The sequence below is a fragment of the Melanostigma gelatinosum genome, assembly GCF_949748355.1.
Source record: "Melanostigma gelatinosum genome assembly, contig: SUPER_10_unloc_3, whole genome shotgun sequence".
In the NCBI taxonomy this organism is placed as follows: domain Eukaryota; kingdom Metazoa; phylum Chordata; class Actinopteri; order Perciformes; family Zoarcidae; genus Melanostigma; species Melanostigma gelatinosum.
In genome coordinates, this window is record NW_027635322.1 from 27,613 (window position 1) to 41,327 (window position 13,715).

General features: G+C 49.0%; 1 protein-coding gene across 1 annotated transcript in view; it reads left to right on the top strand.

Moving 5' to 3' along the window:
* LOC306783952 (septin-7-like) overlaps positions 1-12,695 on the top strand; it is a gene marked incomplete at both ends in the record, with an annotated part of 36,705 nt that extends 24,010 nt beyond the window's left edge. Inside the window, one exon of the mRNA XM_079297379.1 lies at positions 12,050-12,695. Within this exon, the coding sequence (XP_079153505.1) occupies positions 12,050-12,695 (646 nt within the window). The remainder of the gene's footprint in view (positions 1-12,049) is intronic.
* Positions 12,696-13,715: the final 1,020 nt, after the last annotated feature.

Here is a 13,715-nt window from a genome sequence, read left to right on the forward strand (position 1 = left end):
TCCAAAGTCCACTTTCTCCTTTTGTTGCTCCTTTCCTTTGCCATTCAGACCATTCGTATGGTCCAGCCTTCTTCTGTATCTCAATCAGTGTTTCTTCAGTGATTTCGGGTTCTTGTATGGCCATTTTCAGAATCATCTGTTTTGGTCTGTATCCTCCTACTTCTTTAGCAGCTTCATCTGCCCTGTCGTTTCCCACACTTATTCTGGTCCTTGCCTTGCCATCATGTCCTTTGCATTTCATGATTGCCACTCTTTTTGGTAGCTTCATAGCTTCCACCAGTGCCATGATTTCCTTCTTGTGTTTGATGGGTGCGTCCATTGATGTTGTGTATCCTCTTCTTCGCCACATGGGCCCATCAACGTGAGCTGCTCCATGTGCGTAAGCAGAATCTGTGAAGATGTTTACTGATTTTCCTTCTGCTATTTTCAAGGCTTGTATGAGCGCTTCGACTTCTGCCAGTTGTGCTGATGCTGGTTGAGGTAGGATACCTGATGCTACTATTGTGTGTTCCATGTCTTCGAATTGTCTCACCACAGCATAGGATGCTGTGTTTCCTTCATCTCCTTTGTAGCAACATCCGTCCGTGTATAACCACATTTCTGCTCCTGAGATTGGTGTATTTCCTAAGTCTGGCCTTAGTTTGTTTTCAATGATTGCTCTTGCTTCGCAGCTGTGTGGTTGATCTCCTTGTCCTTGTTGTAGTGATGACGCCATATTGATTCCTCCTGTTTCATAGACAATATGTGGTCTTGTGCATTCTTTTTGAATTTTCGATTTTCTTGCAGCTCCGAACGTGAATTCTTTGCTGAGGAGGAATGCAGCCACACCATGATGTGTGTGGATTTTCAGAGAGTGGCACATGACAATGTGGGATGTTTTCTCGATCGCCTTTGCAATTGCCGCCATGTGTCTTGTACAGGTGGATTGGCCAACTTCAACTGGGTCCAGTTTTGATGAGTGATACATGAGTACCTCTCTTCCTCCCCCTTTTTTCTGATACAAAACTGCATTTACCATCCCTCCTTTTTGTTCAGAAACATCTAGGTGGAAAGGGAGTGGCCAACGCTCCTGTCCACTGTTCCTGTTGCAGTTCTTGAAGAGGCCACAGAAAAGACAACATGCATGACAAATGTTTTTTTTAATTTTTTTTTATCATGAAGCACCAGCAGAGGGAGCCAATGCTTCTCCCAAGTTTTCTGGTGTCTGTTTGAACTCAGAGCGATGTCATTTACACTGGCGCATGTCTTAAAACCTGCTTTTCTCTGGAACATATGTGTGTGAAATGATGATCTATTTTATTATTAACACTTAGGGTGAAGAAGACGAAAACAGTATAGTCATAAGTTATTTTAAAGTGTCTGTGTGAATAGACAAAAGCTCGTCCATTATACTAAGTTGGCAATTTTCAGCCCTAATCTGATGGTTAGCAAGCGTTACTGTTCAGGGGTCACTGATCTTTTTTCTGTTGTACGAAAGAATGACGGAGTGCTTCTTTCGGCGTTTTTGACCTTCATACAGTGACCTCACAACTCCGCAATATAAGCTTTACAAGTATAACGCATATTATTTAACAGTGTATGAATATATGTTATTTACAAATCTCCCTATATACCCCTGCTAGGTGTGAAATGCTATGTTTTAATTACTCAGCAATGGCTGTAACTAATATTTTTTATAAGGCAGACAGTGTCAACCTAGCCCCCACCGTTTTAAATGTCTTCCGCTCTCTGTCCTTGTTCAAATCAAGGCCGCAGCTGTGTTTTTATCAGGAAGGCACACCCTCCCTAATATTCTCACCGTTTGTCTGACTAAATGAATGGATGCTTTGTTTCAGCTTTAAACCTTGTACATTCCTAATTTTTAGCGTCTGTCTGGCTGAATATAGTGGCTGCTGTGTTTCCGCATTAGACTTTGCTAACAGTCCCTGGGGAACCCAATTTTCCAATAAATTTAACTACGCCAGTAAAACTGACACTTATATTAACCCTCAGCTGTCTCTCAGCCTATTCTAGTGATTTATGTGTGTGTGTGAATGCAACGCTTGTGTATAATGTGTGTTTTTCCTGCTCTGGACTCCAAACTTTGAAACCACACACGAACATTCAGCCACAAATCAAGATCTCAACTGCCTGTCCCTCACAGGAACGCACAAACTTTTTACAGCTGTCAGCACACCTTCTGTCATATACAATCACTTCAAACAATCACTCGCATTTAAACAAAATTGCAACACACTGCCATTTTTGAAATGCGCACAGATCACAAATACGGTAAAGGAATATCTTTTAGAAATACAGTCAAACAAATAAACAAAAGTTAAAACGTACTCCTCAGCGGCTCAGCTGTCAGCTCGCTCATGTATGCGCCAAATAGTTCCACTCATTCAAACAAACTTGAATCAATAAACTACCGTCTCAGATTTGTGTAGAAATCACAACACGGTCTCAGAATGAAGTGAAGAGTTTTACAAACGCTGTTAAATGATGAAGAAAAGTGAAAACGTACAGCTCAGCAAATAGTCACCCGCATTCATACTAAATAATCAAAACACACGCTTCCGTCTCTTTAAGCATAAGTCAGTCACAAGCGCAGCCCTCGGATGAGCTGAACAGCTCTTTTTCTCAAACTAAGCAAACAGACACCTCTTGGCCACCGCACAAATGACAACTGCTTCTCAGCAAACAAACACAGTCAAAGGATAAACACAAATTAAAACCAAATCTGAAATGCGCACAATTCGCAATTATGGTCTAGAATGAAATTAATATCGTTACAAATGCAGTGAAACAATGAACACAAATTAGAACATACACGGCTGTCTCTTTAAATATAAATCAGTCAGAAGCGCAGCCCTCGGATGAGCTGAACAGCTCTTTTTTTTTTAGACACACTTTTATCAGCAGCGCATTTTAACAGCAATTTGTCTTTTTCCTCAAACTCAGCAAACAGACTGTGTACCGCTGACCTCTTGACCACGATACAAATGAAAAACTGCTTTTTAGCAAACAATCAGTCAAATTATAACCAATTTCACACATATCAAAGAGCTCTGCTCTTTAATACATCACAACGGCCGCTGTTTATTTGTCAAAAACAATGTTACAGTCGGGTATTGAACCCAAACCTACCGCGTGGAAGACCGTTATATTAACCACTACACCATCAGGGTAGCACGTCAACAACACAATTTAACTGCTTTTTTATCCTAGGTCATCTCTGGACCTGTACACGTTCATTAATCTCTTCCGTTATTAACAACACACCGATATAATTAAATTCTGTGCTCTCGTCCAGAAACTTCGTCAAGGAAACTCTAAGCAGAGTAACATTATTTTTCACTGGACGCCACTCACGAGTTAATGTCCGAAGACTCGATGCTCTTAATACGGGAATTCCGCAGTCAGTTTTCTCAATACAGTTTATCAATGACATCAATGACATATACATATATCCCCGTCATGTTATGCAATTTCTTCGTAGCCCAAAACATCCCATAAGTACGTTAGAAATTACGCCTTTTGTGACATGAATTTGAGTGCTCAGCGCGAAGCACGTGTCAGCGAACCAATGCGTCGCACGGCTCACAACACCTCACATCTACACTATCACAAGTGCGCAATTTCTCGCCTTTATTTGACGTTTTCTGCTGGGCTCATTCACACGTATACACAGACCCCCCAAATGGCTGTATAACAACTCTGTTGCTGTGTGTTTAATCTTTACAATTACTCTATAATTAAGCAAATACTTACAGTTCGGACAGTCTGAGCAAAATTTGGAATATGTCTATGAATACAATGTTGCAGAATTCAGTTAAATAGGCTTCTGCTCACCTGTGAGATGTACCGGTACGACTCAGACTCCCCGAAGCTGCAAGCTCGCTCCGATGGCAATTATCGGTTCCCAGCCTCGAAGGGAGAGATGCGCCGTTATCTGGAATCAAAAGGAGAGGCCTGTTAACATTCCAACCTGAAGCTCTGTATCGTATTGGATCACGTCGGGGTCACCACTTTGTTGTGAAAAAATGTGTCTTTCACACTTAGAGCAGGTTTAAGAATGAAACAGAAAGCTCTCAGAGGCGTATAGTTGTATCAAAGCAATAGATTTATTTATCAACAGAGTTATTCAGCCCAACACAATTAAACATGCATGGGCAATCTAATGGATTCACTTCGCAGAGCTCCACCATCAGAACACGCTTGAACACATCAGCATGAACCTTAATATAGGGGTCCGCCCCTTGATACACATTAGTCAAAGTCAAAGATGCAAACGTAGCACGTTTATTACGTGTATTACGCTTGGTTGGAAGCCGTGAATGTCCATTCACCTTTGGCCCCTCCCAATAGGCGTTGGTTTCCGTCAGTGTGAGTGAGGTGTTGAATGCGAGAGGTCCTAGAGAAAGAGTGTGTGGAGAAAGCCGGGCTCAGCTGGGCGTAGTCCCTCGCTTGAATCTGAGTGTCTTATCTATTTAAAGATGGCTGCCTGTTCCTTGTGACGCAGTTAACCTCAGTAACCTTCCTCCTGCTTCTCTCAGGCCCTGTGTATGCTGTGAGCACTGTATAAGTGGTTAATAGAGCTGCATAAGCTAATGGTTATTAAAACTACAAATATGCTAGTGATTAATTAAACTGTATATATAAGCTAGCTGCTGATTAAGCTGTATATAAGCTAGCTGTTAATTAAACTGTATATAAGCTAGTTGCTACTTAAAGCTGCATATAAACTAGCTGCTGATTAAGCTGTATATGAGCTAATTGCTGATTAAAGCTGTATATGAGCTAATTTTATCAACAGTGAACAGCAAAAGAGTCAGAGGGAGACAATACCCCTGGGGGGTTGCAGAAGTTGAAAACAGTGACCACTGTGACTTCACCATCCTGAGAGATATGCTCATCAGAACACACATGCAGGACCTGAAGGACGTGACGAACAACGTCCACTACGAAAACTACCGCAGCAGGAAGCTGGCTGCGGTCACCTACAACGGAGTGGACAACAACAGGGTTAAAGGTCAACTGTCCACCAAGAGTCCTCTGGCCCAGATGGAGGAGGAAAGGCGAGAGCATGTGACTAAGATGAAGAAGATGGAGATGGAGATGGAGCAGGTGTTCGAGATGAAAGTCAAGGAAAAAGTGCAGAAGCTCAAAGACTCTGAAGCAGAGCTTCAGCGGCGTCACGAGCAGATGAAGAAGAACCTGGAGGCGCAGCACAGAGAGCTGGAGGAGAAGAGACGCGTGTTCGAGGACGAGAGAGCGAACTGGGAGGCCCAGCAGCGCCTGGAGCAGCAGAGAATGGAGGCCTCCAGGACTCTGGCACGATTGGCTTAGTTTGGAGGGCAGGGCCAAGACCATTTAGTCTGCGTGGAGTGCAGGACAAGCTCGGTCTGCTCTGAGCGCAGGGCTCAGACCATGCAGTCTGCTCGGAGAGCAGGGGTCAGACCATACAGTCTGCTATTAATTTTTATTTAAGACAAAACAGTCTAAATTTTTAAGCGTGTGTGTACGCAGGTGTGCTTGTGGAACATCGGGGGTTACGTCGGTGGGAGAATGGACGGACAAATTTGGTTAAGGCCAGGACACCGGGGGGTGGTGGTTGCCTTGCTGGCAACTCAGAGTCGGTTTATGGACAGTGCACTTCTCTCGGACGTTGTCATGACGTTCGGGAGGCAAAAACCCTCACCTAACTTAGCCCGTGCCTTTACCGTACTCGCTGCGTGGAATGTTGTCAGTGAGGTGGCTATCGCCCTCCGACCCAGCCTCCATTTTTTTATCCAGTCCCTGTACTGTTGCCCTAAACTCAACCTCACTGGGGGAGACGGCAATTAGACACAGTTTTACAAGTTACAATGAAACGGTCACGAAATTCGCGTGACCGACAATTAAGCCATGTGCCTGAAGAAGGAGTGATTTCTCCGAAACGTTAATGTCATCCCGCTGATCGCCAAAGCAGACACCCTCACCCCAGAGGAATGCCAACAGTTCAAGAAACAGGTCATGCGAGAAATCCAAGAGCATAAAACGAAAGTTACGAACGTAACTACGGTTCTATGAATCCTGGATGACCGCCAGAGGCAGTGCTTAACACTGAATGTATTCCGTCGCGCGCATGCGCAGGTCGAATATTTATATCAACAAAGTCACGTGTGACCTCGGATGACCACCGTCATCTATAAGTTCCGGTGTCATCCTGAGCTCAGTCCTATGGAATCTTCTCGCGAGTTCACGGGATTCCGAGTGACCAAGAACTCTGGCGGTCATCCAGGATTCATAGAACCGTAGTTACGTTCGTAACTTTCGTTCTATTTCATCCTTACTGACCGCCAGAGGCAGTGCTTAACACTGGATGACTTATACCAAAAGAGTCACGAGGAAGCACAGTAACTACCCCTTATAGCTCCGGCAGAGAAAATTGGCCAAGAACCCTCCCCAGTGGGTGAGGGTCGGCAACGTTAACTCTGTAGTGTTTGGTGAATGTGCTCGGTGATGCCCATGAGGCCACCGCACATGTATCCCCCACAGGCACACCACTCAGGCTTGCCCTCGGTGTGGAGACACTCTTGGTAGTGACCCTTCACCCCGGATGGCCGAGCGCAGCCGCTCGCCTTGTATGTATCGGCAATGGCCTCCACTATCCAGTGGGACAGGTGCTGTTTTTCCTTTTTTTCTTAAAAAAGGAGCACAGCCCTTCTTAGGCTCACCATAACTGACTATGCAGGCGGTGGCTTCCATATAAGCTCTGAGGGCCCACACTGGGCACAGCAGCCTTGACCTCTCCTCTCCCGATGGGGGAGGGGGGGGTCAACTTTGCCAGCTGGATAGGCCGGTTTATATGTGAACGTATCCACCCCCTTGGGAGAAACACTGCCTTAGGCCAGAAAGTGACACCCAAGCCATCTGAGTTCCACCTCAGACATGATTCTTCCACTGATAGGGCATGCAGCTCGCCCCCACATTGAGCTGAATTGACAGCAAGGAGAAAACCGTCTTGCTGATAGCCATCTAGGCTCCGCCTGTGCCAGGGGTTCAAAAGGACAAGCATAAGCTGTCCAGTACCAAGGGTAGGTCCCATGCAGGGGAGACCGGCCCTTATCCAGGAGAGACTGTAGAAACTCAGTACAGCAGGCACGGGGCGCTGTACTGGGACCTTGTTCCGAGCCGCACACTAGTCGGAGAACAGCTTCCACCTGTTTCTTGTACTGCAGGCAGGTAGACCGCGCACTGGCATTCAGAATAGTCCGTCAGACTGGTTCTATGCAGCCACTCAGCATCCGGTCGGGCCCCCCCGTGACCCCTAATTGAAGGCGGCAGGGATTGGAATGCCAAATCCGACCCTCTAGTTGCGACAGGAGATCCCTCCTGTCGGGGAAGAACTCTGACAAGCTTATAGCAAAAGCAGAGGGACTGGTGGAAAGGCATAAAGAAGATCCTCTGGCCACGTGTGAGCCAGGGCATCTTGACCCTCCGTCAGGGAGACCCAGTGGGGGCAGTGGGTCGACACGTCTGGATGCAGCCGCCACTCTCCTGGTGGAGGCTTGTAACAGAACAGGAAAACCACAACCTTGTTCCATTCCCCTGGTGGGTACATTGCCCACAGGCTGGTCAGGCGAGGGGCCTCCCAAGTCAGAAGGCCACGGTGATCCCCGTAGCAACTTCTGCAGATCTGGTGCCCCATCGATAGTTCATGGGAAATCACAGCAGAGGTGCTGTCCACCGGACAAGCACATGCTTTCCCTTCAACATGGAAGGAAGTGCTCGAGCGCTAGCTCTAGAACCTGGACCTGCGGTCTTTCAGCAGACAACTGCCCCCAGGCTGTCCCGTTCTGTCACCCTGCACCCGCCTTGAGAGGCAGGTACCTGTTGTGACAATCTCCTGGTGGAATGGAACCGAGCCCCTGGGGCTCGGTTCCTGGGACACTGTTCGCCAGATATGCACTCCCTCCATGGGGATAGTGAATAGATGAATAGACACTGTTTCGATAATATTATTGCCCTGTATTGCCCTGTGCCACTTGGCATCCAAGTGAAGGCTGTTCAGCCATCCGCACTGGGGCGACAGACAGGCCCTCATAGGGCCACCCTAATGAAGGTTATGCTCTGAGAAGGGCTCAGGTAGCTCCTCTCCATGTTCACCTTGAGGCCTACCGGGCCACGTGAGAGAAGGCGAGCAGTGTCCTGTGGCGCCTGAAGCCGGGACGGCACCTAGGTCAGCCAGTCGTCTAAGTACGGCAGTATGTTCACGCCCTGCGATTGCAGGGGGAAAGGACAGCAGTAACACACTGTGGACACCCATGGGGAGATGGGAGAGTCCGAATGGAAGCACCCAGGACTGAAAGTTGTGGTGACGCACCATGGGAACAGGCGTCGATAGACGTGAAGCACTCTCCCTTGGAAATCCGCTGATGGGAGAAAGAACCCTGACAGCCGGCCTGGAGACATCTCCTGGCACCCCTGCCGGGGGGGACGGGGACGTAAGTAGGGTTGTATAGGTAGCGGTCCGGCCTCTCAGCAGGACGCCGAGGCCTGTTGCGCTACTAGGGTAAGCTGGAGGCTGAGAAACGGCCTTGTGGGCCAAAAATGGGACCCCTAGGTCTGGGGGTGCAGGCATGTCCCTGCAAAGACCAGAGAACTGCTGCCAGGTCTGGCTAGCTCTAACAGTCCGCTGAAGCGCCTGTACAGCAGCTGACTCGAACAGCTCACCAGGCTCCACTGGGACAGTATGGAGGGTCCTCCTACATGTCTCAGATAGGGGTGACTGCGCCAGCCAAACCTGGCGGCGAGTCTGAACCAGGGTGGACATCATACATCCACGTTCCCTCGATATGAGCGCAAACGCCTGCAATGAAGCATCACTGAGCAGAAGCGTCGAAGTAGCCCGCTGCAGAGAATCTGCGAGGGAAAGCATGAGGTGGGAGAGGGAGTTGTCGATACGGTGCACAGTGCTGCTGTGTCCTAAGCCCTGGATAGCAGGTCATCTTTGACCCGACATTGGGTCGAGGGCACCTGGCATCGGGCCTCAGAGTCTCCTCAGGGGAAACTGATGGACGCCATAGTCGTCTAACTGGCTGGCATACGTGCAAGGCCAGATTTGCCACCTCCTGCATGGTCTGATGTAAGGTGGGAGAGAGCCCTGGTGTCTCCACCATGCACGCAACTCCCTCAGATATTCCTCGGAGGGAGGAAGAAAAGGTGGTGAGGGCGGGAAGGTGCCTGAAGAAGGCACTCACAGGTGGATGTTCCAGCTGCTGTGTATGCCCGGCGTGCAAGCGCCATACAAATGACCAGGGTAGGTTGGTCTGGATTCAGCTTCCCTGACAGGGGGAGGTAGCCCTCCCGCATCAGGTGTTCCACTTCGGCCAGCCTAGCAGACCTTACTGCTCAAGGCGTGATGCCGCAGGTCCTGCCTGGGTTCTCCCTGCCAGGGCAAGAGGTCAGGGCCGTCCTCCGGCTGAAGAGGAGCTATACAGGTCCTACAGCCGGGAGAGTTTAACATGGCCGCGATTCTGGTGGAACCCTTGTCCCACTAGTTTATGCGGAATTCCAAATCAGTCCGAGCGGGAGCGCTCTGCTGAATGTTAAGAGAACAGGCAGGGGGCAGTCAGTGGCGAGTGATCCTTCGGACACTCCTCCCTTAGCCAGCCGCTGCGGATATTGGTGACCCACCAGTTAGCCTGAGCGAGAGCACTCTGCAACTGTGGAAACAGGTCAGGCAAAGTCCTTATAGTGAGAGGGGCGAGGGCACTCTCTAAGCCCACTCTCTTCACTAAGATAGTTGCTGCAGATATTAGTGTCCCCCCAGTTAGCTTGAGCGAGAGCACTCTGTTACCGTAAAAAACGGACAAAACAGAACACAGTCCGTACAGTGAGAGGGGAGCGAGGCCACTCTTCACTAAGATAGTTGCTGCCGATATTGGTGTCCCACCAGTTAGCTTGAGCGAGAGCACTCTGCCACTGTGGAAACAGGTCAGGCAAAGTCCTTATAGTGAGAGGGGCGAGGACACTCTTCACTAAACTAATTGCTGCAGATATTGGTGTCCCACCAGTTAGCTTGAGCGAGAGCACTCTGCCACTGTGGAAACAGGCCAGGCAAGTCCTTATAGTGAGAGGGCAGCGAGGACACTCTTCACTAAGCTAGTTGCTGCAGATATTGGTGTCCCACCAGTTAGCTTGAGCGAGAGCACTCTGCTACTGTGAAAAACTGACAAAAAGAACACAGTCCTTACAGTGAGAGGGGAGCGAGGACACTCTTCACTAAGACAGCTGCTGCATATATTGGTGTCCCACCAGTTAGCTTGAGCGAGAGCACTCTGCCACTGTGGAACAGGTCAGGAAAACAGTCCTCATAGTGAGAGGGGAGCGAGGACACTCTTCACTCGGATAGTTGCTGCAGATATTGGTGCCCCACCAGTTAGCTTGAGCGAGAGCACTCTGCTACTGTGAAAACGGACAAAAAAAACCACAGTCCTTACAGTGCGAGGACACTCTCCACTTGGACAGGTGCTGTAACTCTTGGTGTGCTACCAGTTAGCCTGAGCGAGGGCACTCTGCTAACTGATATCCGCTACCGATATGTCCATAATGTTTACAACAATCAATGGACCCACCGAGTATTAGCTTAGTCTAGTTAGCCGGAGCGAACTCGACAGCCGTAATGCGTAAAAACCATCAATGGGCACAACCTCGACGTTGATTTAGTCTAACTAGCATTCACCGAGTTAGCCTGAGCGAGCACATTCCGCTAACTGTGATCGTTGTAATGCTACAAAGTTGATGGCCAATACAAAGTTGATGGACGCAGTCCCAGCATCAGCTTTTGTTTAGCTAGTTTCCCACTGAGTTAACCTGAGCGAGGACGCTCTGTTAACTGTGACAGCTGTAAGGATACAAAGTTGATGGCTACAGCCCCAGTATCAGCTTTGTTTAGCTAGTTTTCCACTGAGGTAACCTGAGCGGGGACGCTCTGTTAACTGTGACAGCTGTAAGGATACAAAGTTGATGGCTACAGCCCCAGTATCAGCTCTGTTTAGCTAGTTTCCCACTGAGTTAACCTGAGCGAGGACGCTCTGTTAACTGTGACAGCTCTGTTAACTGTGACAGCCGTAAGGATACAAAGTTGATGGACGCAGTCCCAGTATCAGCTTTTGTTTAGCTAGTTTCCCACTGAGTTAACCTGAGCGAGGACGCTCTGTTAACTGTGACAGCTGTAAGGATACAAAGTTGATGGCTACAGCCCCAGTATCAGCTTTGTTTAGCTAGTTTTCCACTGAGTTAACCTGAGCGAGGACGCTCTGTTAACTGTGACAGCCGTAAGGTTTACAAAGTTGATGGACGCAGTCCCAGCTAGCATCCAAGTTAGCCTGAGTGAAGACACTGCTAACTGCGAATTACGTCAGATGTAAAGATTAAATCTCCATGTACACAACGCCAATGCGGACTAGTGTCTCACAACGTTTGCCTGAGCAGGAACACTCTGCTAACTGTGATAGCCGTAACACTGTGAAGGGCGGGCCGACAGCGTAATTCTACGCTCTCGTTAGCGCGCCACTCGATTACTAGAGCGGAAGCGCTCTGCCAACCGTGGAACAAACAACTGTTATAGAAAACAATGTTAATCGATCTTACCGATTGCTGTCATCACGACTTAGCTGCCCTTATCAGACTGGTGACGACCGATGATAGGAGCGTCCACCAGTCCGGGGCTTGATGTCCGCACGGCGAACACACCGTTCCCTCCGAAGAGGGACAGCTCGTCGCAGCCTTTGGAGGGCGAGAGAACCGCAACTCCGACCGGTAGTCACAAGGCTACAGCGACGAGCTCTAATATGTCTTGATCGTAGACACATCCTTGTTTAAGCTACCATGGTAGCTAACCTGTGACGCGAGAAGAAAAAAAGGACTGAGCTCAGGATGACACCGGAACTTATAGATGACGGTGGTCATCCGAGGTCACACGTGACTTTGTTGATATAAATATTCGACCTGCGCATGCGCGCGACGGAATACATTCAGTGTTAAGCACTGCCTCTGGCGGTCAGTAAGGATGAAATAGAATCAAGATCTACGAGTTCCCAGAGGCCGATGACGAAGAAGAGAACCGGCTGGTGAAGAAGATAAAGGACAAGTTGCCGCTGGCTGTAGTAGGAAGCAACACCATCATCGAGGTGAACAGCAAAAGAGTCAGAGGGAGACAATACCCCTGGGGGGTTGCAGAAGTTGAAAACAGTGACCACTGTGACTTCACCATCCTGAGAGATATGCTCATCAGAACACACATGCAGGACCTGAAGGACGTGACGAACAACGTCCACTACGAAAACTACCGCAGCAGGAAGCTGGCTGCGGTCACCTACAACGGAGTGGACAACAACAGGGTTAAAGGTCAACTGTCCACCAAGAGTCCTCTGGCCCAGATGGAGGAGGAAAGGCGAGAGCATGTGACTAAGATGAAGAAGATGGAGATGGAGATGGAGCAGGTGTTCGAGATGAAAGTCAAGGAAAAAGTGCAGAAGCTCAAAGACTCTGAAGCAGAGCTTCAGCGGCGTCACGAGCAGATGAAGAAGAACCTGGAGGCGCAGCACAGAGAGCTGGAGGAGAAGAGACGCGTGTTCGAGGACGAGAGAGCGAACTGGGAGGCCCAGCAGCGCCTGGAGCAGCAGAGAATGGAGGCCTCCAGGACTCTGGCACGATTGGCTTAGTTTGGAGGGCAGGGCCAAGACCATTTAGTCTGCGTGGAGTGCAGGACAAGCTCGGTCTGCTCTGAGCGCAGGGCTCAGACCATGCAGTCTGCTCGGAGAGCAGGGGTCAGACCATACAGTCTGCTATTAATTTTTATTTAAGACAAAACAGTCTAAATTTTTAAGCGTGTGTGTACGCAGGTGTGCTTGTGGAACATCGGGGGTTACGTCGGTGGGAGAATGGACGGACAAATTTGGTTAAGGCCAGGACACCGGGGGGTGGTGGTTGCCTTGCTGGCAACTCAGAGTCGGTTTATGGACAGTGCACTTCTCTCGGACGTTGTCATGACGTTCGGGAGGCAAAAACCCTCACCTAACTTAGCCCGTGCCTTTACCGTACTCGCTGCGTGGAATGTTGTCAGTGAGGTGGCTATCGCCCTCCGACCCAGCCTCCATTTTTTTATCCAGTCCCTGTACTGTTGCCCTAAACTCAACCTCACTGGGGGAGACGGCAATTAGACACAGTTTTACAAGTTACAATGAAACGGTCACGAAATTCGCGTGACCGACAATTAAGCCATGTGCCTGAAGAAGGAGTGATTTCTCCGAAACGTTAATGTCATCCCGCTGATCGCCAAAGCAGACACCCTCACCCCAGAGGAATGCCAACAGTTCAAGAAACAGGTCATGCGAGAAATCCAAGAGCATAAAATCAAGATCTACGAGTTCCCAGAGACCGATGACGAAGAAGAGAACCGGCTGGTGAAGAAGATAAAGGACAAGTTGCCGCTGGCTGTAGTAGGAAGCAACACCATCATCGAGGTGAACAGCAAAAGAGTCAGAGGGAGACAATACCCCTGGGGGGTTGCAGAAGTTGAAAACAGTGACCACTGTGACTTCACCATCCTGAGAGATATGCTCATCAGAACACACATGCAGGACCTGAAGGACGTGACGAACAACGTCCACTACGAAAACTACCGCAGCAGGAAGCTGGCTGCGGTCACCTACAACGGAGTGGACAACAACAGGGTTAAAGGT